At 43.2% G+C, this 26662-nt stretch overlaps 1 protein-coding gene across 1 annotated transcript in view; it reads left to right on the top strand.

The window, feature by feature from the left end:
- Positions 1–26662, top strand: part of ABCA13 (ATP binding cassette subfamily A member 13) — a 2251223-nt gene that overhangs the window by 1408504 nt on the left and 816057 nt on the right. Inside the window, exons 37-38 of the mRNA XM_069613428.1 lie at positions 12151–12266; positions 23547–23703. Of these exons, the coding sequence (XP_069469529.1) occupies positions 12151–12266; positions 23547–23703 (273 nt within the window). The remainder of the gene's footprint in view (positions 1–12150; positions 12267–23546; positions 23704–26662) is intronic.

Here is a 26662-nt window from a genome sequence, read left to right as displayed (position 1 = left end):
GGCCCCTATTACCAAATTACTGTCAATGCAAGCAGACGTCCAAGAACAAATGATAATGATGTGTTATTACATAGCACTTAAGCTTAAGCACTTTACATAGAAAAAATATATACACAATATCACCCCACCTTTCTTGATACTCATTTATCGACCTGAGAAGGATGAAAGGCTGAGTTGGCCTTGCCGGGTTTCATATTGGCAACCTGCAGATCACACACACACAAACACATCGCAGCAGCAATCGCTAAACCCACTGAGCTATTTTACTGCTATAGTAAAATAAGAAATTACATGTCATAATGTTCTCAAAGTCAAAAAGCAAATTACACTCTGTAATAGACATCAATAAACTGGTAACCGAGAATTAACAGCAGGCCAGTTCACCCGCAGGTCTGGTGCAAAGTTGGTCACATATCAACCCTTTATGGATCTACTTTTCAGGCTTTAGAGGTTGTTTTAAAGCATTCAGAGTAGTGCAGGGAAATCAGTGCACTCACACAGATGCCCGTACTCTGAGCACTCGTTACCTTATACATACAAACAAACATCCTGAACAGCATGCCAAGGAAATAGGAAAGATAGACACATTACAAGAAAACATTAATTGTGTCACAATGAAATCAAGGGCCTCTTTATGTGCTCTGGCCAAACTTGTCTACACTGCACACAAGCTTATAGGCACCAGGATTTTGTCAAGTGACGAAGGACACTGTGATAGAATGTCTTGTGATGATCGTAACAGACAACGGCAGAAGAAAAGATGATATAACTGCAACTTGCGAAAAGCAAAATCCATAGTCTGAAATGGATGCTTATTCTACTCTAAATGCTTTTTGGACGTTTTTGTCTGCATTGTGAATTTGAGGTGCTTAAGAACAGACTAAATTGGTGACTCAACCGCTGAAGTGTGCCTGAAATAAACCTTTAATAAGTCTCGCAATTATTGTATAGAATTCCTGAAAGACAAATTATTTGTTATTCCTATTCTTTCTTATTAAGGTTACTACTAAAGTGTTACACTTGTGGAACCCCCTGTTTTTTAAGAGGCCTGAACAAGAAAGGCAACTGGCAACAAACCAGGAGCTTCAATTTTAAAAAAAAGATTTAAAACAAAGACATAATTTCTTTCTTTGTTTTTAGGGGTAGCAAGGGAGACCACAGTGGTAGCTAGGGAAACCTCAGGGGTCGCAATTGTGACCCCTGGCAACCCCCAAATGATGTCCCTGTGCAGAGGCTCCTTGTCATGCCTAGGTCTCAGACTAGCAGACATTCCATGGCTTCAGGGTGGTAAGGAGACCACTTTTAATGCCTGAGGGTGTTGTGTACACAGGGGTGCCATTTTGTGTGGTTCCAGCAACTCTGCAGCATAGAGGCGCATCACTCTTTGATACCAAGCACTCTTTGATACCAAGGTGGTTCTAGTTCAATGCTTGTCTGAGTTCTGTTAGGCAGTGAACAAAGATGTTCTACATGACTGAATATTTCTGTTCCTTTTCCACTATGACAGAGCAATTGAGGGATTGCTCACAGCTATATTTTCCAAAATGTTTGTGATTTTGTGCAAATCCTTATTTCACCTTTTCTTGACTATGAAAGCAGCTGGTGACGGTTCCTTGTGATTCCATCGACAGCCAAACCATCGACAACCATACCATTGACAAAGCATCTATAAAAAAACCATTGAACGCTTTTTAAAAAAAATAAAATCTTTTTTAATGGGGGGGGGGGGGGTTCCCCCCAAACCCCTATTTTTAAAACATTAAAACACATTTTTACTAAACTAAACCCTTTAACATTTAAAAAAATGCATTTGATGGGGGTTTTTTTCGATGCATTTTTTTCAATGGTATGGTCTATCGATGCTTTGTATTCGATGCAATGACCAGATACCGCTGGTGACCATGTCCTGGTTGACTCTAGCATTGCTCGATTTCAACTCTGGCTGGATTCAGAACATGCAATGGATTATTTTCTGCTAGTTGGCATTTTCCCTTGGTTTGCCATTTGTAAATCAGGCACGCACTTTCAGTCACCACATTATGATCAGTTGAACAAGCTGCATTCTGAAAATGTATCCCCCATCAGCCTTTTTTCCGAATGTCCCATAAGAGGAGATCACAGTCTCAAAGACGTTAGTGCATAAACCACAAGCAGGGGATGCACGTTAAATGCAGGATTAATAATGTTAATCTCTCCCACGAACACACTGTTTTAGTCCCTCTTCTCACGCTCTGTTAAAACAGAGACATATATATCCTTCTGTCTGTGCTTACTGTGCTTATCCCTGCCATCTTTCGGATTCTCCTGATTCTGGATTCTTGTCTGCCATTCTTTCCCCTTTGTTGTTTGCATTGTCTTGTTTTGTGTGCGCACAAAGGCCTGAGGGCGAGTTGGGAGTTACAAGACATAAACATAAATAATAAATAAATAAATACTGAACTATAGAAAAGAAGAAAAAAGGTGCTGTGGTTGCTAAATCAGAATGTGCCAATCACTTGATAAATAAACGATTCCAAAATAGTTTTCATTTTTTAAATGAGTCGTCATTTAATGATTCATTTTCCAAAAGTTGTTCATTGAAATGTCCCTTTTTTTGGGGATTTATACACTTATACCTCTGCACGTGTGTCCCCGCCTATTTTCGGTGGATCATCAGGAGGGTCTATAGTGCAAGTACCAATTTACCTATGGTTCTGTGGAATGAATGCATAAATAAATAAATAATAAGAGATTCTTATACACATCATTGTCAAATAAATAATCCACAGTTCAAAGCCCCTCTATTTTTGGTTCCCAATTTCAGTATGGGTAGCACTAATTCCCACATTTTGAGTCATTCAATAACATTTTGTGTTATCCAAATGGTTTCATAAGTGTTAGATTTGATGTATTTTGTTCTGAATATAACACCATTTGTAAAAAGTTTAAACACAAATCTGATCCATACCTTTCAGTTCTATAGGTTGTTTTGTCTTCAGAGCTAATATGCATATTTGATATTCAGCTATTAAGAACATATCCCACTTTAGTTTTTTCACGTATTTCGCATAGTCTTGTGAATGCACATTTAGTGATTGATTGATTGCTTATTTATATAGCTCCTGCACACAATGTGTTTCAAAGCGCTTAACTATGCTTAGATATTTAATGCACATTTGCCATGTAAGTGACTTCAATCCAGCACTCCAACTAAGTCAATGCCTAGTCTGGGATGCCCAATGGAAGCCCTTAATCACATATTTTTATGTCAAAGTTCTTTAAATCCGGATTATGAACCCTTATATAACGCCCCTCTCTTTGAATCTCCTCGACCTCAATGAGCCAAGAAGTAGGTTTGTTTTGCAAATTAAAAGGTTTATTTGAAGAATTGAACAATATATATGTATATCACGCTTTTATGAATAAAATAATATCTGAATAGCACACTTATGAATATGAACAGTAATCAGTAATGGGTAATATCACAATATCAACAATCTCTTTAATCACTTAGGAGTAGGATTAGAAAGGATAAGGTAGCAGAGAATACTTTGTATGATTCAAGGAAATGCAAGGATGGGAAAATGCAACACAGAAATAAACTTGATATGGTTTCAATCAAAAGACAATATGATCACTCTTTCCCCTGTGACTCCTCACTCCCCCCACTATGCAATATAGAGAGATGGAAATGGGGGCACACAGGTTTCAGGAATACAATCAATAATGCAGTTCAATCCCAGTTCCCCCAGCAAGCGTAGAGAAAACAGGTATGATTTTAAAACAGGCAAGAACGCTTTTGAACGTGATTGCAATGGATGGAAAAATATGCTAAAATGATCTTAATTCACTAAAGGAGATTCAGGATAAGTGAGAGTTACTTTGGATTGGTACAGGTCAACACTAGCAATGATTCATGAATGATTATCAGATTGAAAACGAATTAAAGCAGTTGGAAACAAGAAACAACTATTTTGACAAGTGGTGAAATGGAGCTAAATTGCAATTCACAGCAACTTTTCCGCTTGCGTGAAACACGATTACGGAAAAACTATAATGAATTGGAATATCGTTTTTCAGAAATAAAGTCAAGATTTCAAAAATGACAGATCGCGCTTTATAGATTTAGCAAAAAGTATAGGCTTAGACTAAGGAGCTATGAAGAAGCAAGACACTCAACGGGCAGCCACTAGAACAGGGCGCCTCCGCTCTGATCTCTGTCCGTCAAAACACTTGTCCCTCTTCAGAAAATATCAGCGCAAAGATGATTATTGCTACGATTATCACAAACAATATAATGAGAAGAATTCAGGATGGACACAGGATTCTATAATGCAGTTCTGGATAAGTGGAATGGTTGGAATAAGATTACTTTAAACTAAGAGATGACTATGCACAGTTCTAGACTAGATACTCACTCCGAGGCTTTGGACTGGAATGGAATGGGCCTCGTCAAAGATCTGGTCAAGGGTTTGGCTTCAATCGCCACCGGACAGGTCTCAGGCACTCTGGGTTCTGCTCTCAGCACTGCACTGCGGTCTGGGTGGCCTTTTTAACTGGATCTGACGGGTTCTGGATACAGCTCTGCTCTCTGTTTCTGGATCTGGGTTCTAGCACCGGGTTCTTGGCTAGAACAGCAAAACAGCTCAGCCAGGCTTTTGAATGGCTTAGTTAGGCCCCATGGGAGTTTAGGGGTTAGAATCAGGTTGCAAAAGATTCTGAAGGCCTGCTGCAAACATTTCAGTTTTGGGTTAGGCCTCTGCTTCATGGTTCTAGAGTTTGGTTCTAGAGTCTCTGTCTGGATATTGTCTGGAGTCTTCCTGCAGAGTGCTGCGCCAAGAATCAGTGAGTAGTGGAAACGTGTGTGTGCCCTTGCCTGTCCTAAGCATTCCCTATTTATGTATTTCCAAATTGGGTGGGGAGGCTGATTCTACAATGCCCATTCCTCTAAGGATCTGCTAGGTTAGAGGATTTCCTATCCCTTGATTGGAGAAAGGATCAGCGTGTCTGAATGAGTCAGTGATGCTGTGTTTATGGTCCAAAACAAATCCCTCCCTTTTGCTTTTACATAGAAAATCTATTTTTCCCAAAAACATATTTCCCAGATACACAAGTTGTTGAGAATACATAATTACATGACAGATTGCTTAAGGTACATTTCTGTTCAAGTCCCATGTTTCTACGAGCTTGGGTTCAGAAATGACAACATGTTCGTGCTTTTGGAGGGTTTCTCAAAATTAATTCTGCACCAAATTTGATACATGCATGCATATCCTCTCTGGGCATATTACTGTAAGTTTTCATGTTTCTAGCATACATACAGTATCTACAATATGAATAAATTCCCAGGTTAGTCTCAGAACATTGCACAGAGTCCAGCTTAGTGTTAAATTGTGAGTGAATTTTTCATTTTCCCAATCTCAAAGTTTCACATTTTTGTCATTACAGTACACTTTGTTATAAGCATTTTTATAAAACATACATGTACTCCAATGTTAAATCCACATTTCAGTCTGGTCCGCCCCAGAGCTGGGCTGACTCAGAGGGTCACATGTCTTGTTTTCCTGCCAGCAGTTGTTGCCAGTTACACCCAAATTAGCATTCACTATTCAGTCCAAGGAATCTATTGTTCCTTTCTCCGGGCTACAGAGAAAATCTCCTCCCCTCTTGATTAGCATGCCAATGCGACATCTTCCTTCTGGTGGGAATAACAAGGTGTGAAGGGGGGTCAGGCGAAGCAAGCCTTTTGGAGTTTTAACTGCATCAGGTTACTTTCTGATCAATTGTAACATAATTCCTTGTGAAAAAAATAACATTTATGAACTTAAAATAAGCAACATATCTTTAAATCAAGTCTTTTTCAACATGAAATCACTGTGTGGCACTCTTATATGGCATTTTGATGGAATTCTCTTCTTTGGCACATTTAACTTCTGAAACACCAGTTCTCCTGTTAGAATTATAAATCACCAGCACCTGACAGAGGCGAGTAACGGTACTACACCCACTTTGACAGCTGTCTTTCCATCAAGTATCTTTAAAATAGGATTTTGTTCTGAGAACATAGGATTCTTGCTGACATTGTATTGATGTGGATTCTTGCAGTAAATGATGTGGAACACCCAACAAAGAGGTTGGATCTTTTAGATGATTTGTGAGCCATGATTTTAGCCATTTTTGACAATCAAGAAAACGGATTTTCAAACAGCTCTGTGTTTCTTTTTCAATCAACATTGCTATTTCCAAATGGTCTCAGGCTACTTTGTGGGTAGCCCAATGGTGGTTTTTGGCAGTGATCTCCTGTGCTCCCTAAGATAGGCAAAAATGGATGGTGGCCTATTTTTCAGGTTTTCACTGCGCAATTTCTGGTGATTTCTAACGAGAAGCATGCTTTCCAGTGGCCATTATGATGTTTCTGCTGCCAGCAATGCACAGTGATGTTGCAGGGCTTGGATGAGTGGGTTGATACATCCCACAGCCACCATCTCGTGCTCAAATTTAAAGTTCGGTGCAACAGGAACCTCTGGCCTGGACACGCAGTCTGCCCAGATGCTGCAGCGTGGGTAGCCTCCAGCTGCACCTAAATGTGTTGGTGCCAGGGATGTGCTTGGAACAATGCAAGCAGTAAGGAATACCCATCAGAAACCTGACAGCCTTCCTCGTTTAAGGAGCTGCTTCTGTTTTGTGCCCAAAACTGTGGTCCACCCCCTTATACTAGTGATTGAAGCACGCTGTCTAGGTCAAAATTAAATTAATAATCTGCTGGTTTCACACAGCTACCTTTTTAAAAGAATGGACTCCCTCTACGTTCCTTGGAGACTCTACCTGCATAATTAAATTCATAATACACAGAGTTGATATCTTTGCCCAACCTCCAACATTCCTATTACTAACGCCAAATGCACCGGGGAAGGCAACACTCTTGACACCAGAATAAAGTTAAAGGGGTTGATTAAGCACAAGTAAACCATAAGATTATTGCATGGAAATTGTTTCAGAATGGCTGCAACATAAAGGTTATTGGGAAAGGCAATGCTTCAAAGCAGGCCTATATAAGGACGGCAAATAAAACGGGAAAGGCATACAGAAATCCCAGTCTCATGCTTAATGATTTCTAGAGCTCAGGTCTTACCATTTCTGATTGGTACCACAAGGCCTCTCTGACTCTATCAGGATTGTATGGCTCCCTCCCTTTGCCAAGTGCCCCAAATGTCCACCCCTACCGGTGCTCTCCTTCTCTACAGGACATACTCCCTTTTCTGGGCCAAGGGACTCTCCCCCTCTGTTACACATCCCCTCTGCTGTAAAGTTGCTTGCTCTTTCTCCCACTTTTCAGTGTAGCATACCCCTCTTCTGGAGACCAACGGGCTTTCCCGCTCTGTTACATATCCCCTCTCCTGTAAAGTCGCTCTCTCTTTCTCCCACTAGTCAGTGTAGCATACCCCTCTTCTGGAGATCAAGGGGCTCTCCCCCTCTGTCACACATCCCCTCGCCTGTAAAGTCACTCTCACTTTCTCCCACTATTCAGTGTAGCATACCCCTCTTCTGGAGATCAAGGGGCTCTCCCCCTCTGTTACACATCCCCTCTCCTGTAAAGTCGCTCTCTCTTTCTCACACAATTCAGTGTAGCATGCCCCTCTTCTGGAGATCAAGGGGCTTTCCTCTTATGTTACATATCCCCACTTCTGGAGATCAAAATGACTTCCTCTTTTACTACTTTTAACCCCCCCGCTCCCGCTTCTCTTGGGTCAGTGATCTCTTTCCTCCGGCCTCAATGGGCACCCCCCCTCACTGGAGCATATACCTCTTACTGGGTCCCTAGATTTGACCTCTTACTCAGAGGAGCAAACCCCTTTTCTGGGGGTCAGGGTGCTCTTCTCCCCTTCACTGGGGAACCCACTATTTTTATGGTTCAAGGGGCTCTCTTCCTCCTCACTGGAGCATACCCCTCTTCTGGGATTTTCAGGGGGCTCTTCTCTCCCTCAATGGAGCACACCCATATTCGGGGGTTTGAGGGGTTCCCCTTTTCTGGTGCTCTCCAGCTTTCTCATCAAACTGCTGTCATCATTTTCCAGCCCAGAGAAACTGTTTGTGGATCTTAATCTCAGTTGTAATATGCTCACTGTCCTCCCATTGGCTGGGGCAACTTTTCAAATGGATTGGTTATTTGGTTTCCTAATGTAAAGCAGTGAAAGGAAGACTTTATAAGGCTTGCTGTTATTTTGGATTGTTTTCAGTTTGTTTCCAGTGCAGGGCTGGTGTTTGCCTACAGACATAGACTGTGGGGAAAATGAAAAGGATAAAGAGTGTGGTTGGGGTCAAAGTGAGTTTAGGGTTGTAGGTACATAGAGAGTTTTGGAAAGACAGAGGCAGGGTAGAAGAAGCAGCCAATGTTTTCAGATATTTGGATGCATTTTAATCCACACAATGGATTAAGTGGCGATTAAACAATTAGGAATGTAAATTAAATTGTGTCCATCATTTAGAAGGGGATTTTCTGTAAGGGCTTTTTTGAGAGATAATCCTTTTTTTCCAACAGTAGCATGTGGGTGCATGAGTAGCTCAACATTTACGCAATCATGTCCTTGAAGTCTGTATGGTAATGTGCTTGGTCTCACAGGTAATGACCCAAAATACCCGCAGAATAAATAATTCATGAAGCTACACAGCCTTAGGGTCAAGAATAGACTGTCAGAAGAATTCCTACATTTCCTTTGCCATTATCAAATGTTACCTTATTCTAGCTGAGCTATATACAGTGTTTCCAAATTTCTCTGGAGTCATATAACTCTACCTTAGAACTGAGTCTACAACCCTTGTACCCAAGATCTCTTGGACTATAATTCTCATGTTTCCTCACTATTGACTAAGCTGGCGAGCGTTGCTGGGAGAAGCCGTCCAATGCATCTCGAGAGCTACTGCAAACCCCTTACTTGGAAGTCTGATTGACAGAAATATATATATATTGTTTTTACTGGCATGGCTTTGATATTACCAAAATGTCTGTCTATTTTTGAATATCTAGACACGCCTTTATTTTTTTTGTCTTTATTTTATTTTCTGGTGTGCTGCTGACTGTCTTCCCGACAACACTTCCAGAGAACAATATCTTGGCTGCTCTAATTCACTAAGCTAAGAAAGTAGTTTAGGAAACATAGCTGATTTCGAAGCTGCTCGAAGATTTACTCCTATGTATTTTCTGTGTTGGTAAGATTCTGTTCACGTTGACACCTGGGAACACACAAGGCAAAATAATCTGTTCCTTCGGACAGTGCACACTCATACTTCAGCTCTCTGTGTCAAGTCAGAGGAGACATTACCATGTAAATGCCACCCTGCTCCTGCCCACAAGGGCAATACAACTCCAAAATGCTATGAAATTCTCCTCTGAACAGGAGTTCCAACCAATGTAGTGGTGATGCGTCATCCTTGATAGTGAGTTTGAAATGCCAAAAAGTTCCAGGGTAGGTCTCATACTGTTTTCTTATCTTCCAGTGCTTTCATGAGGTCTTGTGAAATGTTCAATATCCAGCATGCATAGATGAAATTCCAGCCTTCTCTGGAAATCTTAACACATTTCACAAAATGCGAGCATCGGAGGGAGAAAATGATGATCCACCTGGTCTTTACACCAGTGTGGCCAATTAGTGGAGTGGAGGAGGACAAGTCCATGCCGGTGCAGGGAACGCCACACTAGCATGAACATTGCCCATGCTTTCAAAAATGAGAGGTGCAGTGGAATCCCATTCACACACCTTCTTCCACATCAACGTCCATCAGAATTAGGCTGGTACTCATTTCATCATGTTTGGAGGGTTGAAAGATGTAACCCTTTCTTCCTGCATTGGACCTCGTGATATTTTGCATGCACACAGATGCATGCAGCATGTATGTGAACTCACTGATATATGTGGTAATGGTTCCTGCAAAGTGGGAGGAGCTTCCCACGTTATACCTCGAATCGCCTTACCTTTTTCCCTGCTGCCCAAGTTTGCCACGAGGTTTCAATCTTCCATGGAGATTAGTGGAGGCTAAGAGGAGTTTTAATGGTTCTCAGACGTTCCTGGAAACGAGAAAGACAGTTCGAGGGGACTGTGAGCCTGTTTTGTGGAAGCTTGCCCATGACTGTTCGAGCCATTCTCTTTGCATAAGGGCACACTACAGTAAGTGTTCTATAAACCAAGGACAGAATTTAACCGCTGCTACGGAATAGCAGACTTGCACATGAAGTAGATTTTATGAACACATTCCTGTGGCTATAATCTGCTGTAGAGTATGGAGTTGTGCTCCTCCAAGAAATCAATTAGAGTGCTCCAATGCGTGATACATTTCACGCTAATGACGCTAATGGTGGATGCGTTCAAAAAATGGTCCCACCTGCTAGTTTCATCCTTGCAAAATAATTAAAAACACATCAATGCAGTAAACCCACACAAAAGCGTGCTGGCGAATCTGCAAACATATCCGGAAAATAATACAAATTCCCTCCCCCCCCCTCATATGGGGTGGACACTGTGTAGCCAGGACACCAGGCTGGGACCTGGCCCTAGCAACATGACCTGCAAACATTCTATTGACCTTTTATCGGAAACATCCCATCTACTTCAAGCCTGCTGCAGGTATGGCAACAGTTAATGCAGCAGGTTAGTAACAGGAGTAGGCAAAGGAACCTGGTGCCTACTGAGTGGAGAGCATCTGTCATATTTAGATGTTGTCTCTGTGTGTCTCGATCGGCCCCCATCATGCTCTTTAGGGGAGTGAGAGTTGGAGGACTAATACCTCAGATGAGATTGGTTCCTTGATGTGGAAAAATCCATTCATCCAGGCACCCCATGAACTTGAGCGCTGAACGGGATGGGTGCAGTTTTGAAGGATACGACCAGGCTTAATTTTGACCTAGCATTTTAGCCCGCCCATTCATCAGGCTTGCTATATGCTACCGCACGCCTCATCACAGGACTAAGAAAATGACACCACATCACCCCCAATCCTCAAGGAGCTGCACAGTCTACCCCTTCAAGCATGCCTAATGTTCAAAACCGCCCACCTCACCTACAAAGCAGGCACAACAACAAAAAACTGTAGTTGGCTAGGAAAATCGCCATTTCCAAATACCAGTGCATCACCAGAAGTCAAAACATCACCAGGCTGGAAAGAAGCTGCCTGTGCACTCTACATGTTGCCCACCGGGTGCATGCCCTTTCTACAGCTCCCTATTGCTTCATGGCTAGTACTGTGCTTTATAAGTCCCATACATACAGACATAATGAGGAAGCACCTTCTGTTATTAAAAACGAAGACATTGAAGAGAGCTTGCACCATCCCCAGCAAACTCTTAAGTACTTCCCTGCTCATAGCTAAGAATCAAAGGCAACGCATCCTCTTACAAATTCAACTCAAACATAGGATTGCATTAGTCATCAGTGTTTGGTTAGAGAAGGTTTAATTTAGCTTCCACCATATTACTGCAGCTGTAATCTCAGCTTGTGCAGCTGTTTCATTGAAGAGAGTGAGGCTCTGGGCCAGCGACAGGGTTTAGTGCCTCAGCACACAAAGCAGTCTATGAAAGTAAATAGAAAGGATGCTAGCGCCACTGCGGGATCCTGTCCCTCTCTTACGATGTTGTACCGTCCAGCACGTATCAGCTTTGATTATTTGAGCTGATAACCTGCACTGGGCCTTATAAGCTCGTAAATATGAATTTACATGCTGTGAAAAGCCAGATGTGCACGCTTCTTAACCGCATGTCTCTTGAACCTTGTATCCCTTTGCAATGGCAATCCTCTACACTGCCATTCAGACTATTCCTGAATCTACATTTGCTTCCATTCCCATGAAACCACCTCCCAAAGCTCGCTTGCTCTGCCTGGGTAGAGATAGCCGCACCACCACATGTGTGCTATTTAGTGGCTGGAGGACTATGCTGTTGGATTCCTGATTCAGGCCGGTCAAGGTGTTGTTTTCATAAAATGTCGTCGACTGTTTCGTATATATGCCACTATTCCGTAGCAGACATTAGTAATTGGAACACAACTAAACGAACCCTAGCCCCACAGTGTGCGGATAGAATGAAATGGAAATTGACGCAAGCACTTTAGACTTTTCAGAGGTATTTTGTGCACAGCAATTGAAAACACAGTTCCTAAATGTTTGCTGTCTTCTTCTTCCTAGCTGTTTTATCTTGTTCCCGTCGGCCTGAGTCTCTGCATTATTGCCGCCTTCCAACTAACAGCGTTCACTTTTCGAGAGAACTTGGCCGCCTCTGCTCTCCTGCTCATCCTCTTTGGGTATGTGATTGCAAATGTTGCTTTGGAATTATTGTCTGTTCCCTCCACATCAAAATCTTTAAGGCTTGCTTGCACCTGCTGTCGGGTACATGATTTTCTCTCCTCGCAGCATATTAGGTTTCCATTTGGGAAATTGAACGAACAAGTAGCGGCGCTAAGCCGGGATCTATAAAGGGTGAAGTTGTTTACGGCTAATGAGTGAGACACTGGAAATATCTTGGGAAGATGCTCCTGCTGGTCCACTCCCTTGATCCAGTTTTTCTGTTTTCATTGGCTGTGCCACTGCGGTCCCTTTCGTGACCCAGGCACCATCTTAAACCCGCAATGTAGTCCACTGTTGGACATAGGGGGTATCTTCACTTCTTTAAAGAGTGTTTCTTGCTATCACAGATAACGAGCCAAGTTGGCAGGTTGTTTTATCCTCACGGAGTGCCAAAAAGCAACACTCTTTAGAAGACCTTTTCTTTAATGATGCCATTTACCACATCACACAGCCCTCCCGCATTACCATTGCCTTACTAAGGATTCCGTTTCTAACAGTTTGTGAAAGTTGGTAGCACACATGCCTAATTCCCGACTCCATGAGCCCCAGGCAATGGACGACAACAATTTACATCAACTATGGACAGAAAGGGTGCTGCACCTGGAAGAGTGACTGCCCAGAAAGCAATCAAACAAGTCGATAATTGGTTGTGTAGGTTGGAATGACATGTGGACCAAATAGAAATGAATTTAATATTCAGTTCTTTATTAGTTCAGGGCATTAGTAAAGGCCACACCTACACATTTAGAGTAACATAAGTCAGAAGGATTTTGATATGATCTTATCAGCGCTAGGTATACTGCATTTTAAGTTGCAATTCGCTGTCTATATCCAAATAAGGACTTCTCCCCTTAACACCCTATCGATGTGAAACATAACACATATCAATCTACTTGCAATCTACACAAAGACCCTTGCTTACATCATCAATGCATACATTGCATCTTAATATTAATCATGTAACACCTTCATTTAAATGCATTAATCCAATTGCTATTAATTTATGTCATTATCAACCAAGTGCTTAAACATGTCCCGAGCCTTTGGCTTTAATTTAGTGATGTTAGTATTAAGTGAATTTTAGCATATAACACCAATTTTTAAAACGTAACTTGCTCAATCAAAAAAAACACCATTTAATTTGAGCATTAGTACTTAGTGGCACAGTGCTATAGTCGTATCTCTCCAGGACTGAAATCTCTACACTGGCTCCCAGTGGCTGCGAGGATTAAGTTCAAACCCCTCTGCATTGTCCATAAGGCCTACTGGGGCCTGGGGCCGAAATACCTTCAACTCTCTCTTCCCAAATATCTTCCTTCTCAAGCTCTTCGCTCATCTGCCTCCAACTCCCTCAGGGTCAGTCGCTTCTCTAAGCAACAAGTTGGTGGTAGATCTCTCTCTTCGGCAGGGGCCTCCCTCTGGAACAGCCTTCCTGCCTCCCTGAAACTTAAGGAGAACCATCTCCGGCTCCGGAAGCACCTCAAAACCTTCCTTTTGCTTCTGCTTTCTCTCCCTCTCTCCCCTGCTGAATTCCTGGCTAAAAACTGCACTGGTCAAATCTATCTGGCCACCCTGTCTGATTTCAGGTGCAAGCACTGCCATCTGCACACCTGCACTGCCTCCCTGGCAACCCTCGCACCTAGGGGCGGTTTCTGTCTGCCTACATTCCCCCTACCAGCACTTTTAGCTTATGTATTCTACTACCCCTTGTATGGCACTTCCCTTCTCCCTTCCCCCTCGCACTTTTCCCCTTTCCCCCCTCCCATGCACTTGCGCAATCTGAATGACACCGGGCCTAGTAGGATCGTTGTCTGTCGTCCCTTTTGTTACCCCCTTGCCTCGTCGCGCCTTGAAAAATCTGTGTATAGGCGCGTTATAAATGCCATATCATATTATATAATTTTATATATATCCCACATGCTCTATTAGCAAATGGAAATTGTTATTGACCTCCTCTGAGCAAATCAGAATCTTTAGAGTGCAGTCAAAAACCACTATTATTGACTACATTCTAAATATGTTGTTTTCAAAAGTAAACAGGGAAACAACAATGCATTTTCCAGGCAATATTATTTTGAACAAGGCACTTCCTCTAAAAGAGTCATTTTGTTTCCTTGCAACGTCCTTCTTAACACACCAAAGAAGAAGCTAAAACATGGGAACATGATTTCACTTTCTTATAGAATAACAGTTTACTTTTACGTGACAGCTCATGATGCTCATGTTAAACCTGCTCCAGTTTAACAAGTTTGCAAGTAATAATTATTATTTAAGTACTACAAAATAAAAGCACATTTAATTTATTTTCTAACTCAATTTGTCTATTTACTTTATTCACTACTAAAGTACCATTTTTCCTTCTCCACCAAAACTCCAAAACATGTATTGCTATTACCACTATTTGCTAATAGCCTTATAGACCTCAGGAGGAGTCATTATTGCTTTGGATAATGGCCCTTCCCAGTGACCCCTCCCTCGGACTACAAGGTTATATAAATGTAATATCATTATTACTTATTTTCTCTTTTTTCTTGTTCCTGTTAATCTCCTTCAGGGATCTGTTTCTACATTTATGACATGAGGCCAATTTTCTGTCTTAATTCATATTTGTCATCTCCACCCTATTGGTTTTCTTCCTTTCTGTAGTAACAGAAGGCTATGTTCTCATGTTTAGGCATATCTTGCCACGTGTTCATGGAGAAATCCCTTTTGTGTTGGGGTTTCCCTGTTAAGCAACAGTTGCAGACTCAACTAATCGGGTCTCACTAAAAGATTTATATTTCTGTTTGCATTTATTGAGAACGTGGTATTTTCCCGCCCTCCAATCAAACCTTTATCAATGGATTATGAACCGGATGATGATAGGTTATGGCGTCGACATGAACTGGGGTCAGAGGCCAGACAAAAAGGGTAACAAAGAGAAGTATTTTGGTGGGAAGTGTCAACATAAATGCATAAACTGTGCCATTTAGGGAGCGGGGCAGGAGGAGAGCAAGAATGTGCTGAGGAAGTGTGGGAGCCACTTCCAAGTGTAATAGATTGAGTTTGAAGGCTGACTTTAATGTAAACATGTTGGTGGTTTTTCCAATGTCAGGTTTTGGGTATTGAAAGGATGGGGGTGGGGTAAGGAGGAGCATAAGGAAGAATGCACATGGTGGGCCCAGGATGTAGTGATTGTGGATGGTACTAGATTTTAGGTTGCAAACAGGAGAGTGGAGAGAGAGATGGATGCCATGCATGGGGGCATCTACATATCAAAATAGGGAACACTGCATCATGTTTCATATAGGTTACATATGCTTCCTCCTCCTTTCCTCATAGAGGGGATGTTCGGGTGAGGGGCATGCAGGTGTGCATCTCTAGGAACATCTTGGTCTGTACTGTCCTCCAGCTCATACGACTCAACATTCCTCCCGCTGAACAATAAAGGGCGAAGACCAGCCATTGATCAGCTTCTTTGCCTCTACGGTTATGAGCCTTTGCCTGTGCCTTTCTACTTGCTCCACTTGTGAGGTAGTCCTCAGTTGCAAACTAATGTGCTGTTTCTCCACACTGCAGTTCTTACCTATAATGCGTTTGCTTCTGCTGCTCCTCCTAATCACCTCTCCCTATGCTTCCTCCAATCACACTACAAGTTCTTCCTTTCCTATCCCTATCATAAAACCCACTTCTCGAAACCCACTACTTCATCTCTCTTGCACCTATTGCTCTGCCTCACCTGGTTCACATCATCTCCATCTATCGCCGTCCTGGACCATTCTTTGACGAACTAGGACTATTCCTAGATTCTCTTGCCAATAAACATCACCTCATTCTCTGAGGTGACTTTACTCTTCCCTCTCCAACCACTTCTCAGAAATCTGAACTTCAGTCTTTTCTTCGCCTTTTACTCTTTCAATAACCTACAAACCTAGACTGGAGGTATTCGTTATTCATCTGCTCCTCTCTCTCAGCCACTAATACTGCTACCACGCTATGCCTACCTGATCCTTCCATTGTTTCCACCACCATCTTCTTTCCACTCTCTGACCTCTTCTCACTACTTGTATAACCTATTACTAAAAGGAAATGTAAACTGTCTGCCATTCCTCCTTTTCTCTCTGACCTACAGTTATCACTCTGCTCCTTCACATCTGGTGCCTCTTTGACTATCACTGACTCCAGCTTCCAATCCCTACTATATGACTCATTCTCCTCTCACTTCCCACTGTTTACTTTCACTTCTAAGTCTCAGCTTAGTAAACCATGGGTCAACCCATTCCCCTTCCACCTTGCACTTGTCCCTTTCCCCCTCCCCTGCACTTGTGCGATCTCAATGTCACCTGGCCTAGTAAGATCGTTGCCTTTCCTCTGTTCCCCCTCTCTTGCCTCGTCATGCCTTGAAACACTTGTGAATAGGTGCGTTATAAATGCCATATCATATCATTCATACGATGTTTCCGCACAGACATGGTTCAGCTGATCCGCAAGTGGAGGCATATCTACTTGCATGAGGACCTGCAACTCTACCTCTCAGCCCAGAACTCTCTCAAGACCTCACTCATATTGACTCCCACGCCACCCATCCCCACCGGCTACAGGGCACTCACAATTCACTCCTCACTTTCCATACATACATCTATGACTAACAACTCCACTCTCACAGCTAATGTCCTAGCTGAATATTAGAAAATTACAGACTCTCTCCTGACCTGCCTAAAACTATATCCTCCTGCATTCTACACTCCACCTATACTACCATCATCCTATGCCTCTATATCCCACTTTAGTCACACTAATACTGAAGAAGTCCTATCTCACCAATGAAGGCTGACCCCTCTTGTGCCCCATCAGCTCATGCTCCTCAGCTAGTCAGGCCTATTGTACCTTTAATGGCTTGCACCATGCTGAACTCTTCAGCCTGTCCTTCAACTCTGCTTGCTTTCTCTCCATTTTCAAAATGACCATTGTCATCCCTCTCCTAAAAAAGCATGCACCCAAAACTGCCTGCAAACATTTGCCCTGTGTGTCTACATCCGCACTATTCTAAGGTGCTGGAAAGGTTTGTGTTCATCTGTCTTACCAATTTATGAGACATCCACAACCTTTGAGACCCCCTACAAGCAGGTTTCTGCTCATGTCACTCCCCAGAAACTGCTCTCATGAATGCCTCCAACTTCATTGCCTCTGCTAAGCATTCCAACATATCCTCTATCCTAATTCTCCTTGACCTGTCACTCTGTTCTACTTAATATTCTCTCTCTTCTTGGGATTTGCGATCAAGCCCTTGCCTGAATTGAATCCTATCTTGCACCTGTCTATCTCCTGGAACAACCTCTCAACTCACTCCTCTAAATTTTGATCTTCCACAAAGGCTCTGACTGCGGTCCTCTCATCTTTACACTGTGCACCTATGGTCCTCCGGGCACTAATTTCCTCTTTTGGGTTTTCGTGCAAACTCTTTGTGGATGACACACAAATCTTAATTTCTCCTGAACTTTCTGCTGATCTCTCTATCAAAATGTCCAACTATCTCTCTGCTATTAAAAATTGATGGCCTTGCACTATTTGATGTTAAACTCTTCCAAACCAGATGTGGCCTTCTCCTCTCCCATCTCCTCCTCTCCAGTTCCCACCTGACACTCTCCCCTATTCCTCTTCAGCTAGAAATATCTGTGTTATATATGACTCTTCTCACACCTGCTCTACTTTCATCTCCAAAACTGCAATGGCAGCTCGCCTCAACCTTCTACATATTAGGAAAATCAGGCACCTCCATCATTCAACCTTGCCAAGCACCTCCTTACCATCCTTGTCTTTGCTAAACTTGACAACCGTTCCAAAATCTTCTATGCTTCCTGTCCTCTCTGCAAGATCATTAATTTCACTTCCAGGACTCTGGTTGAACTCCCTCCCCTCACACCTTCCTCTTGATGTGTACTGGCACGTTATAAATGACTTATCATAACATAAGTGTTTCTAGGCTCTTACTGTCACCAGGCATAATGGCTGACAATGCAAAATAGGGGCATATTTACATTTCTTCTCCTGGTTCACAAATCTATCAATGGAAAGGCACCACCATATCTGTGCTCATCTAACCAGCTCTACAAGTATTTGCGTAATCTCTTTTCTGCTTCCTCAACTACCCTTGTGACACCTCACCCTCCCTGTGCTTCCTCTCGCATTCACTCTCTCGCTTCTTGCTCCGTTTGCATGGAACTCTCTTCCCTGGACGTCTTAGAAACAGTTCACACCAATTTGTTCAAAGCCAAATGGAAAGCCTACCTAATCGCCGTTGAGTTATCCTCTTAGCCTATATCTCATCTACCTTCAAGCTAACTTTTTTTTCCGTCTATCTTACCTACCTCTGTCCCTCACTTTCTCTGTTTTCACTCTAAAACATCATCCATCATGGTCACATCCCCAAGATAGCCGGCTGTGCTGCCTACCTTCACTTAAAAATTCCTAATCTTTATTGTCTTTAATCTAAGTCCACCACAACCCAGTAGGAATGGCTCTGACTCACCGCATTGTAAGAGGTTCACTGCTTCATGTCAAATCTGATTTCTATTGTACGTTCTTTGGTGATAAAAGACCATAGTTTTTCTCAGAATGTAAATCAATAAATACAATAACAATGGAGGCAGAGGTTTTCTGCATCCGATCACAGGATAGTGACAGATGCTTCCATACATTACCACAGCAACATCTCCACCAGAAGGAAGCAGGGAGCCAACACAGGCATAATGAGTGGGCCACCTTCACAAGCCACCATGCTCCAGCACCCAAATGTCAAGCATTAATAGTGCTGGCAGATGTTTCCTATGCACCAATGAAGCAGTGTCCCTATCCATCACTTCCCATTATCCTACATTATCATTCACCAAATCTACTACATCTATGACCCAGGATGAGGTTTCAGCCGCAATCTCAACAGGCTGTCCAGATATGACCACATGTACCCCAAAATCTACCACCCCATCCTCATTTAAAGAAGAACAAAGGAAAAGGTTTTCACATGAGTATTCATTTTTCATGTTTTTTCTTTTTAGACTAAGGGCCTCATCACGAGTTTGGCGGTAACCCTTAAATCCGGCAGTAGCGCTGTTACCACCGGATTTAAGGGTGTGCCAAATCAGGGCTTTGGCGGATTTCTCCCCAGCTCTGAGCTGGGTGGAAATCCGCCGAAAATTTGTGCTCATACTGCCGGCGTGAAATCCACCAGCGGTATGAGCACGAAATTTCCCCATTGAGGAATGGGGCATTCCCGAATGGGCACAATGGGGAATGGGGATTTCCAAATCCGCCAAACCTGTGATCCGGCGCTGGGTTTGGCGGTAGGGCAGATAGCACCAGCGCTATTAGCACCAGCGTTACTGCCCAACTGGTGATGAGGCCCTAAGTAAGGTAGGTAAGGGAAAGGCAGCAAAAAAAAGATTACTGAGTTTCTCAAAGTTAGCCTTTCTGGACTTTCACCAAATTTGGACCACACAAAACAAAGTGTCACTATCATGGAATGAAATTTTACATAGACAGACAAAACATGCACTCAGTGGCTACAGCAAAAGCTGTCTTGCTGTCCCCCAGTGCCAGTGTGGATATGCCCTATTCCTCCTTCTAACAGCCAAGCAAAACCAAGAGAGATCCAGCAAGTGAGCTGGACCTTTTATCATGCAGCTGTATGTCCTCTGAAATTTGAGGGCTCCTATTGGCCCACAACATCTGAGTCATTTGTTGGTTCTGATTGACCCTTTAAAATTAGGCCCCTTTGCTGAATTCCTTGCAGAATTCGATCATGATTTTAGTCTGCTGGGAGGTTCCATAAGGACATGCAAGACCAACAAATTGTGAATACTTTTTTCGGCTTGTTCAAAATGATGAGCAAGTTTGAGGTTTGCCTAACTTTACTCCACGACTCAAAGTCACATGGTTCTTCCTTTGTCAATGATGCCTCTTCAAATGACTTCTTCTTGTCTTTAAATCAATAATTAAATTGAAACTGTTTATTGTTGGACATAGAAAGTCTTATAATCATATTCACAATGTCCCACCTAACAATAAATACAATATACAATAATTAATATAGACACCTAAAACGAAATCCTTAAAAAAACTGCGACACCTCTATCATGAGCTTAAATCTTAATGTGTACATGATCATCCAACTTTCATTGAAAGCCATTGAAGAATTATCAACTTATTCTTACCAAGATTTCACTGAGCTACCAAAATAAATGTCAGCCGTATTCTAAGCACAGTCATGGCACTCATTAGGAGTTTGGTGGTCTGGAAATAAAAGTGCTGGTGGCAACGGACCAGCACCCTTTTCAGACCGCCAAACTATAAGTATGCCGGTAGGGTAATGGAAATCCTGGCAGGTCGTATGGGACTCCATGGGAATGGGAAATAACCATACCGCCGGCTGCGGTATCCCTGTAGCACTGGGATGTCAGGCAGTGGTAACAGTGTTATGGGGTTGCCGGTAACCCGCTGCCTAGGGGTGGATTTTACTGGCAACCTCGTAAATGAGGCCCATGGTTATAAGGATGTCCAATCATAAACATTTGGCAAGTCATATTTAATTGAAAATATGTCTTTCTTATACTGCGGTGAAACAAACTCCTTGGATTAATCAGGTACAAACATATTTACATGTTATTCTGCATATTTGCCGTTTGGGCTGTTTTGATCACATGGAGACTGCCCAGACAACTGATCAGTATACTAGTTTGTAGTGAGAGGTAATATGAAACATGAATGATGGCATTAGGCTGACTTGTCTTTCCAACATGCTTACATCATGTGTTTTAAATTTAAGGAGATCAAAAGGGCTGGAGCTTCCATTAGAACATACAACTCCTCACATAAAACCTCTGCAATTAAGTCCCCTGCTTGGCATGGGGCACCAGTAGTGTCATAGCACTGGGGCTCGGCAAACCCATATACTTCAAGGTGGCAATGCTTCCTCAACAGGCACCCTGCCTGAGGCAAAACATTTAGTGGCCACCCTGAGGAGACTATAGTAACTTCAGTCCAGATCTCCCCCATGCACATATAGGACCTGGCCCCTTTAAGGGGCAGACAAAATATACCTACCCACACCATACAAGCTCCCCTGGGACAAACAGGATAAATAAGAGAGACACATAAAGAGAAGCAAGGATCAGTTGTTCAGTAGATCTGCATTGTCTGCTCACTGAACCCTTCTTGCACGGGTGCAGGAACGGCTCCTGAAATCACAAAGCGAGGGGCATCATTTAAGCCAAGGAACTACCAAGCATCACCTGTACCAGCAAACTGAAGTGTAAGCTTGAAACTCAAAGATGAGGGATGAAGTTCCTGAGGCTGTGGGCAAGCAGACGCTGGAGACACACACAGGCACAGAGAATTACAACTCCCAAGTACCGCATATCAAGTCTGCACTCCTGAGTCCCCTTTTCCCAAAGGAAGAATGGAAGGTGTGGGCAAGGCCCTATATAAACCCAGACTTCCTATCAGTCAATGTGGAAGCATGGATGAAGGAGGACAGTGGTTGGTTCACAATCGGAAGGAAGGAATTTGAAGAGAGAAAGTGGTAGGGTGAAGGAGTACAGTGGCTGAAGAAGGAGATTGGAGGCAGAGGGTAAGCTTAGTGAAGGGCGAGGGACTAGAGGGGAGAGCTTTATGTAGAAGGAGTTGGGACACAGGCCATACACCAGACAAACAGCACTTCCAAGTGTTACTGTAGTTATGATTGCACAAAATTAAAAAACTTTGAAATTCACTGAAACATCTTGATTAAAGGCACCTTATGGTTGCAGTTCAAAAGAGCAAAATCCCTAAATTCACCCATTCTGGTTCCTAAAGCAATCATAATTCATCCCCCGTAACTCCTCCTAACTAAGCCAGAACTCTGTCACTGCCTTCTCGCTGTATTGCTGGCCATGGAATACTGGGTTTTTCAAATATTCTTTATGGTTTATTTTGGATTTATTTTGTGTTTCCTCAAACTAATTAAAAAGTGTCCCTTCGCAGTGTGGGGTGCTACTCGTTTTCCTCACCTGTCCATGTAGGAGCTCTGTTGCAGGCAAGACATTTGTATGGACACATTTGGCATTGTGCGCTCTGAAGGCCACGGGCAAGTGGCGCTTTCCAAAACTTCAGGAGCAGTGCACGTCTGTTGCAGAGTTATGGAGGCAGTTGAGTTATGGTTGATTTTAATGACCAGAACTGGTGAATTTGTTTGGTGGTGGTGTTTTGTGCTCCAACCATAACGTACTTCTAACACCGTTTTCTAACTGAATTTATTTTTTTGAGGTAATCTTAACCATACCATCTTGTTAACCAAATATACAATTATGCTTTATAGATCTAGTCCGAGGTCCGTACCAAACGTTATTGGGCCTGATCACTGAGTTAAAGCCCTGAGTGCAGCAAGGGTGTTTAATTAAGTTTATGGGCCCATAATTCCCGGTACACTCGGAGAATGTTGTCTATGACACTATTATCATCCTTTAGGGAGAAGGGGCGGGGTTGCTGGGAACTGGTGAGTTCCCAGCAATCACACACAGCATGATGAAGGAGGGGCAAGGCTAATATTTCAGCTGGGATATGTCTTCTTGGTGCTGCCTGGCAAGGTGAGTGAGTGGTGTTGGTGGTGGAGGAGCCAGGCCGTGTCTGCCAGGTGTGGCCCCACGAAGACCCCCACCTTAAGGTAAGGAAGGGAGCGGGGGGGACAGAGGATTCTCTGTGCTCTGGCTGTGTCTGTCAGGTGCGGCTGGGAGAGACTTAATTGTGTGGGTGGGAGGCATGGCTTTCAGCATGGCCCTTCCAGTGACAAGGCTGTCAGTGCAGCACTCCCTCTCATCATGGGAGCGGGCACCCCATGCTGACAGCACGGCCACTGGTAGGTCTCTCAGCGCAGTGCTTCCTCTAATCCCGGGAGTGTCAAGATGACAGCTCTGTCAACGCGGGTGAAAGGGGGTGTCAAGTGGCTCCCACTCTGATTGCCCTATTTCAGGGCCATTTATTGAATTTCCAAACCAATCCGGCTCATATGGCCCACAAACTGGCCAACAGAGGAGTTTCATGTAACAATGAATATTATTGATGTCATTATCACTGTCATGATATAGAGTTGCTTTTATGAACCTCTGCTAGTGTTTCTCAAAACAGACTGCGTACTTTTATGGAATGATTTAACATCAAACACGCACCTAACTGCAGCAGAACATGGTGAACTAAATCTTGATTTTGTCTTATCTCTTTTTTTTCAGATATGCAACTTTACCTTGGATGTATCTCATATCCCGTTTCTTCTCAAGCTCAGATGTTGCATTCATTACTTACATCTCCATAAATTTTATTTTCGGACTTTGCACACTTCTCTTAACCCTGCTTCCACGGTTGTTATCAGTAATGTCTAAATCAGAGGTCAGTATATTATTATAAAAGCCCATAATGGTTTTAGCAAATGTATGAATTAAATAATTATTATGAATCACATTTGTTTATTTGATCTTAATGGTTATGGTTCTTTTAACACATACTGATTTGTGGTCCTCTGATATAACACGGAAGAGGAGTTTGTCACAGCCAACAGGAGTAGCTTTAAAATTGTAGAAGGTAGATATTGTTTTGTAAAGCCGGTTGTCCTCCACGTGACAAAAACCATTACCCTCTACTGTTGCAAAGTCAGACCAATTGGTTTTGCTTGAAGACTCTTGAGCAGCACTAAGCTTCAACTTTTGGAAGCAAGTAAAGAATAATCACAGAGAAAAAGTCTATTTTTGAAAAAGACCCTTGCGGAGCACATTAAAAATATATTATGTTTCCCATTATAAATGGAGTAAGGGATGCCCTGACATTCCCCTTTTATTTTCCACACACAAACCTAAATAATGTTATTTGAAGAATTCACACAAATCTATACATCTATAAATGAAGAAACACTGTTTTAGTGAATCTTGGAAATTCACCCAAATAATTAAGCAATATGCCCCGAGCGGCGGCGGCATTACCGAGTCCCGGGGCCCATAGTTATAGGCCTGAATGAAGCCCCATGGCGGCCATTGGGAGCGGACGCGCTGGGAACACTTTTGTTCCCAGCGCGTCTGCTCTCGAAAAGCAAGAGAAGAAGGTAAGTGGGGTTGGCAGGGTGGAAGGGACGGTGGGGGAAAAAAAAAAAGAAAAAAAAGAAAAAATAACGTACCTGGGTCCCCGGCTGTGGACGATGGAAGCCTCCAGGCGTGTGGAGGCTTGGAGCGGTGATGGCCCTGCTCCAAGTCTCCAACCGGCTGGAGGCTGCCATCGTCCCCCACCGGGGACAAATCAGGCTGAAGGTAAGTGGGAGGGCGGGGAGGGGAAGGACAAAAAAAGAAAGGAAAAAAAAAGATACCTGAATCCCCAGCAGGGGACGAAGGCGGCCTCCAGCCGTGTGGAGGCTCGGAGCGGGGATGGCCCTGCTTTGAACCTCCTCATTGGCTGAGGTGCTGCCACGCCCCCGACGGGGACAAAGGCAGGAATCCGAGGGATTCCCGGCCGGGTAAAGCCCCGGCAAGGGCCGATCAGAATGGTTCTTTCATTCTGATTCTCCCTCGCCGGGTACTCATTTGTATTAACACTTTTAAAAATAAACTTTAGCATCTTGTAGTAGATGGAAAGACACACATGGATGTAAGAACTATTTTATTTAAGGGCTTTCATTTCCATTTATTCCTCAGAAAGAGAAACACAACTATTTCTAACAAGTCATTATAATAGAAAAAGTCATAGCTCTGAATTAATGTTAACACTTTGAATGCCTACCCCCTTCCAGCAGCCCAGGCTGTTGCTGCCAAAAAGGTTTTGGCCATGGTCCTCGGCACTTACATGGCACACAAATTGCCTCTCATTCCCCAATTTACAATGTATATATTTGCATGCCGTAGAGGTAAAATGGGATAATTATTTAGACCTATTTGTATATCCTAAAAAGTGCTGAATGAACTGGTGCCAGGATAATAAAAAAAACTGGTGTTTTGAGGTCACCTGAACATTTGACCTTTACCTGAGACGCATCGGGAAAGGTTCAACTTCACCCAGCGGTTATTTTATTTATTTATTCAGTTTTGTAGAGCGCACGTCAGCCTGGGGTCAAAATCGTGGCGCTTGTTACAGACAATATCTAAGTTAAAAAGGATACAATATTTACATACAATTAGAATATTTACAGTAGACATGTACACATTAGCAGTGCACTATATTTACATGGATTCCTGAGAGTTTCCTATTATTTTGCAAGGAATGAGGTTTTCAGTTTCCTGCGAAAAATAGGGAGTGAGTTTTCCGCTCTAATGTCTGCAGGAAGAGCGTTCCAGGTCTTGGCTGCAATATAGGGGAAACTTAGACCTCCGGCTTTGGCTTTTTTGATGCGTGGGATGCAGAGTAGGTTGGAGTATTGAGTCCTGGTGGGACGGGAGGAGGATGGTTTGAACATGGTTTCTGATAGATAGGACGGGGCGGAGAGAGAGAGGCATTTGTGAGTGAGGGTGAGGATTTTGAGAGTGATCCGCTCTTTGACCGGGAGCCATTGGGCTGAGTGCCTGGCATGGGTGATATGCTCTCTTCTTGGGATACTAAGAGCAGCCCAGAGAGCATTTCTTCTGCGTGACTTGTAGTATGTTTAGGTTTCTGGCTGATGTGCCTGCTAGGAGTGCATTTCAGTAGTCCAGTTTGGCTCCAATGGTTGCTCTAGCTATAGTGAGGCAGTTGGGTTTAGAGAGGTAAGGCTTGATGGCGTTTATGTGTTTGGTGGTGTGCGCAGATGAGGAAGTGATTGCGCTGACTTGTCTAGTCATAGATAGTGAGGAGTCAAGGTATACTCCGTGTCTTTATGGCTGTGGATACTGAGATGATGGAGTTGTCAATGGAGAAGTTAGCATACAGTTTGTCAAGTTTGTCTAGGGTGCTCTGTTGACCTAATATCATGATTTCAGTCTGGTCTCCATTGAGGCAGAGGCCATTAACTGCCATCCATGCCTTGATAATGGAGTAGATTGTGTGGAGTGCCTTGGCGTCTTCGTTGTATGATCCTGAAAGGGGTAGGAGTACTTGTGTGTCGTCCGCGTAGTTTGTGTATGTGATGCCCTATGAGTCGAGTTTGTCAAAGAGGGGCTTGGTGAACAAGTTGTAGAGTGTGGGTGCAGTGCATGATCCCTGAGGGATCCCGCAGTGGATTGTTGTGGGAGTGGCTTTGGCGATGTCCGAGAATACTTTCATGGCTCTTCCCTCTAGGAAGGAGGTGATCCAGAGAGCTTATTCTTTAGAGAAGTTGGCTGAGGGTGTGAGGTGTGAGGTGAGAGTCTTGTGATCAACCAGATCGAAAGCAGCTGAGAGATCTAGAAGGAGAAGG

The sequence above is a fragment of the Ambystoma mexicanum genome, chromosome 5p (assembly GCF_040938575.1).
Source record: "Ambystoma mexicanum isolate Mex_15411 chromosome 5p, UKY_AmexF1_1, whole genome shotgun sequence".
In the NCBI taxonomy this organism is placed as follows: Eukaryota; Metazoa; Chordata; class Amphibia; order Caudata; family Ambystomatidae; genus Ambystoma; species Ambystoma mexicanum.
This window is presented reverse-complemented; position numbering and strand designations above follow the sequence as displayed.